General features: G+C 28.7%; 1 protein-coding gene across 1 annotated transcript; it reads left to right on the top strand.

Annotated features, from left to right (window-relative positions):
• Nucleotides 2,471-4,459, top strand: LOC107634056 (lignin-forming anionic peroxidase-like). The gene is made up of 4 exons (XM_016337641.2): nucleotides 2,471-2,833; nucleotides 3,181-3,375; nucleotides 3,579-3,744; nucleotides 3,871-4,459. The coding sequence occupies exons 1-4, from the start codon at nucleotides 2,618-2,620 to the stop codon at nucleotides 4,266-4,268; spliced, it is 975 nt and encodes a 324-aa protein (XP_016193127.1). The 5' UTR covers nucleotides 2,471-2,617; the 3' UTR covers nucleotides 4,269-4,459.

The raw sequence follows: 4,882 nt of genomic DNA, 5'->3' as shown, positions 1-4,882 counted from the left end.
TTGTATAATCATTATAGTTATCATAACTATAAGAATGATAACATGCACATATATATACAATACATTTTTAGTAAAAAATAAAACATTAATTAATGTTAATTTACATATAAGACAAAATTTTATCTCTAACTATTAACTAACACCTCCATATATAATTCGCTTGAGGATCAGCCATTATTTCTAGGGCCGGGTTCTACGCATATATATCTCTTTAGATTTTGTTTTCCAACCCAATAATGACACATTGGCAGACATATGGTGACAAAAATATTTGTCTCTACTCTCAAACCGAAAGTATTAACTAGTAAATCATGCATCCATGTAAAATCAGCTTTGTAATTTGTACAATTATTAATGTATTAAGTAATATATTTCATATGTACAAAATTGTAATCATATGTTACTTCTTTAAGCTTTTTAGGATGTTTTAACATACGCCAAAGCGAACCTACCGTCGGCTAGCAATATAGGATAGTGACATCTTAACCATGTTTTTCTATTAAGCTAGCAGTCACTAATACTTTTATATGTGTCCTTGTATATATATTTGCCAAGCACTTGTAAAACTTTCCATATATCCATCATCTTCTTTTGATATAGAGCATAATTAGGTTATGAATTAAAGGCCCTACTTTAAAAGAGAGTAAAGTCTTCATTATTATTACTAGTGTTTGCCATTATTCGCTACCGCGTTTAAGATTTTATAGCTAGGCAATTATATTTGGCATTAAAATCTCATTGACATTATATACAAACAAACCCACTCCAATTGTTTCACGAACAAAGTAACTTCAAGCAGCCCCCATGCAACCATTGAAAATGGCAAGTAGAATTAGCTAGATAGCGGTTAGTAATTAATAAGGATTAGAGGTATAATTAAGATTATTCGATGGAATCTTTCATGTCTAGTTTTTCACGTAATTAAGGTATCACCGCATTCAGTTCGTGTGAAATTAATTTCTAGTTGAATATATCTAATAAGAGTTTTTCTAGGTAAACAATGATTTTTATAAACAATATGAACAATAGGCTTTAAAATTGACCCAATAAACTAAAAAAACTCTCCACTCCAAAATTACCTCTTAAACTTTAATATTAGATAACTATCTACACTTCTAGTGAATTGAACATGCCGCTATTGTTAACTGTGCATGAGTAAATCGAATGAAAAAAATAACTATCCAATTAAAAATAATGAACATAATCATCTGCATATCTATTGAATTAAACATCTGACATATTTATTATTCGCATTATTTAGTATTCTCATCGTCTACTTATAGGGCTTGTTTGGGTGAGCTTTTAAGAAAATATTTTTTTTTCGAGTTATCTTTTTTTAAAAGATCTTATAGAGAAGTAAAAGTAATTTTATGTTTGGATATCTCATGTAAAAAAGTCTTTTTATCTATCAATTATGTTTGGGTATAATAATATAAAAGTACTTTTTTGTTTATTTATTACATGAAAAACATCTTTTTTTTAAGGAAAAAACATCTTTTAAAAAAAGATGTAAATTACAACTTCTCAAAAAAAATCTTTTTTTGATTTTACTAGTGTTTTTATTTTTACTATTAGAAATTTGCCAAACACATTAAAAAATAAAAAAAAATCTTTTTTTTATTAAAAAAAATATTTTTTTAACAAAATAATGGCGTCCAAACATGCACTAATTTTTTTTTTTTTTTTAATATTATATTTTCCTATGAAAATTAAGCCAAATCAGAACGTAGGCCATGAATCCACATACGTGTTGTGGGAGCATTTTTTATTTCAAAATGCTCTTAGCTTCTGCTGCATGCGCGTTATTATAGTCAGGAATCAATTTTGAGTTTTTGACACTCGCGTGCATTATTTATGGTGAAAATTCAGGTGAAGCCAACTTCACGTGAAGTTAATATCTGAGAAATTGAATGAAAATTTAGTCAAATCAGTTAAATCATCTAACGGCTCTCAGATATCAATTTCACGTGAAATCGACTGCACCTGAGTTTCCACCATTATTTATTTATTTACAATAATATACATTATTAAAAATTAACTATTAATTAATTATCGATATAAAAATGTATATTTGATATCTTATCATTTTTATTATATTATTATAAATAAATTTATTTATTTATTATAAATTTAATTATTTAAATAACTAATTATTTAACTAGAAAAATATGTAAAACAATATGTATGTATAAATACAGACAATATATAATATATGGAATTATTTATTTATTTATTACGATAAATAAAAGAAATTTCTTTATTGATAAAGTCTTCCTCGTGATATTAATTAACGCTCCTATGAAGGCATAAAGTGGCATTTAGTTGCCATTTGGAAACAAAAGAAATTTGAAATTTCTCAACTCGCCATTAAGGAACCTTTGCTACGCGTTTTAGCGGACATTAGTGACTATGACAATTTCTCACATAACCAAAGTATGTAACTATAAATACATCACCACTTACACCCACTCCTCCATCATCTCTTCATTCTCATCACTAATAATTATTCTACATCTTGTTGCCCATTCTTCATTCTTTAATTTCTCAATTGTTTTAACTAAGCCAAATCTAAACATATTCATTATCATCTTCAATTATTTGTTCAAAAATAAAAATTATGGGCGGCAGAATTCAAAGTGTCACTACTACTTTTGCTATCATATTGGTTCTCTTAGGCACAGCATGTGATGCACAGTTATCTTCAACATTTTATGATACAACATGCCCCAATGCCCTTTCCACCATTCGAACCTCCATTCGCACGGCGGTTTCTAAGGAGCGCCGCATGGCGGCTTCTCTTGTTCGCCTTCATTTCCATGACTGCTTTGTTCAGGTATACTTAATTACATTATTCAGCTTCCTTATTGACTACCATGTTAGAGATATAATCATTAATGTCGCCTTCTCTCGTTAGCTTAAACTTTTAGGATGAATGGTTTCATAACATGGTATCAGAGTTTTATATCTAAAAAATCCATAATTCGATCTTTGGTGAATCCCGAAAGTAACAAAAAAATAGCATAAAGCAAATAAAAGAGAAAAAAATGCCTATACAAACAATAAAACAAACTTAAAAGAGACTCTTATTCAAAGGAGAGTATTAGAGATATAACTATTAATGTTATCTTCTCTCACTAGCATAATAGAATCTTAAACATTTAAATGTTTATTGATATGCAGGGTTGTGATGCATCAATTTTGCTAGATGATAGCCCCCCCATAATTGTGAGTGAGAAAGGTGCATTACCTAATAATAACTCAGTTAGAGGATTTGAAGTCATAGATCAAGCTAAAGCTGCTGTAGAGAAAGTATGCCCTGGAGTCGTTTCATGCGCTGACATTGTTGCTGTAGCTGCTCGTGATGCATCATTCGCTGTAAGTATATTATGAAATCATTTATCCTAAAAGTTTAAGTTAATTAATAAAATTATGCACATAAATAATTATATTTTTAACACGTCTCTTTTAAATTTTAGATAACAATTCATATAACTTGGCTTTTTAATATAGATGTATATAGTAAGACTCAAATTAAAGGATGCATTTTTTTATTCTTTCTCTAACAAATTCTTGATCAGGTGGGTGGTCCATCATGGGTTGTGAAGCTTGGACGCAGAGATTCTACTACCGCAAGTATAGCTTTGGCTAATAGTGACCTTCCACTTGCCTCAGATGATCTTAACACTCTCATCTCTCGTTTCAGTAACAAAGGATTTAGTGCAAAAGAAATGGTCACTTTATCTGGTAATTCAATATTCATTGCTAATAATATGTAACATACTCTTCACACTAAATTTAATATAGAGATAAAATGTTAATTATAAATTATATGGCAATCATTAATTAATAAATCTAATTTTTAATTTGTAGGTGCCCATACAATTGGCCAAGCTCGATGTGTCACATTCAGAAATAGAATATATGGTAATACAAGTGACATTGATGCTGGTTTTGCTAGCACTCGCCAACGTGGTTGTCCATCTTTGATTAACAACGACAACAATAAAAAGTTGTCGCCATTAGACTTGGTCACACCCAATTCGTTTGATAACAATTACTTCAAAAACCTGATTCAGAAAAAAGGTCTTCTTCAATCGGATCAAGTTTTGTTTAGTGGAGGATCTACAGATTCATTTGTTTCTGAGTATAGTAAAAATCCTACAACTTTTAAATCGGACTTTGCAGCTGCTATGATAAAAATGGGAGATATTTCTCCTTTGACTGGATCAGCTGGAATCATAAGAAAAATTTGCAGTGCTATCAACTAATGGCTCTTGAATCTTGGCTTCAATTTGTACTCCTATTGTTTTGTTTTATACATGTTTCATAAATTCTTGTTGTTCTTGTTGTCAATAAGGTGTTCTCTAAATTCATATTGATTCATTTAATTGTAATTTGTAACTATTTTTCTTTATTCAATGATAAAAGGAATTGTAAGTTTGGTTTTCTTTATCTAAATTTATTTGTTACTAGCAGTGTCATACTATCCAAATGACAATTTATTTGGTGATTATTTAATTATTTCACTAATATGAATCTATGATACACTTTCGTTAATCTTGAGAAAGGAATGATTTAATTGAATTGAAATTTAAGAAGTTCAATTTTATTCACAATAAATTTAAGTGACCAATAATTCATGGATTTATTTGCTACAGAAATATATGCCTTAATTTATTACTCAACAATAAATTCTTCAATAGAACTGCGATTCATGACGGATTATCTTTGAGGTGTCGGTCCAAAGAATATGATGAAAAACTAAAAATCAGATACTAAGTTAGTTACTATATATTTTTATATAAATATATATTATTTTATTATTTTAATATATATTTTATATTGGTTTAATTACTCTTTAAATTCTTACCATTTTATCGAA

The sequence above is a fragment of the Arachis ipaensis genome, chromosome B03 (assembly GCF_000816755.2).
Source record: "Arachis ipaensis cultivar K30076 chromosome B03, Araip1.1, whole genome shotgun sequence".
NCBI lineage: Eukaryota > Viridiplantae > Streptophyta > Magnoliopsida > Fabales > Fabaceae > Arachis > Arachis ipaensis.
This window is presented reverse-complemented; position numbering and strand designations above follow the sequence as displayed.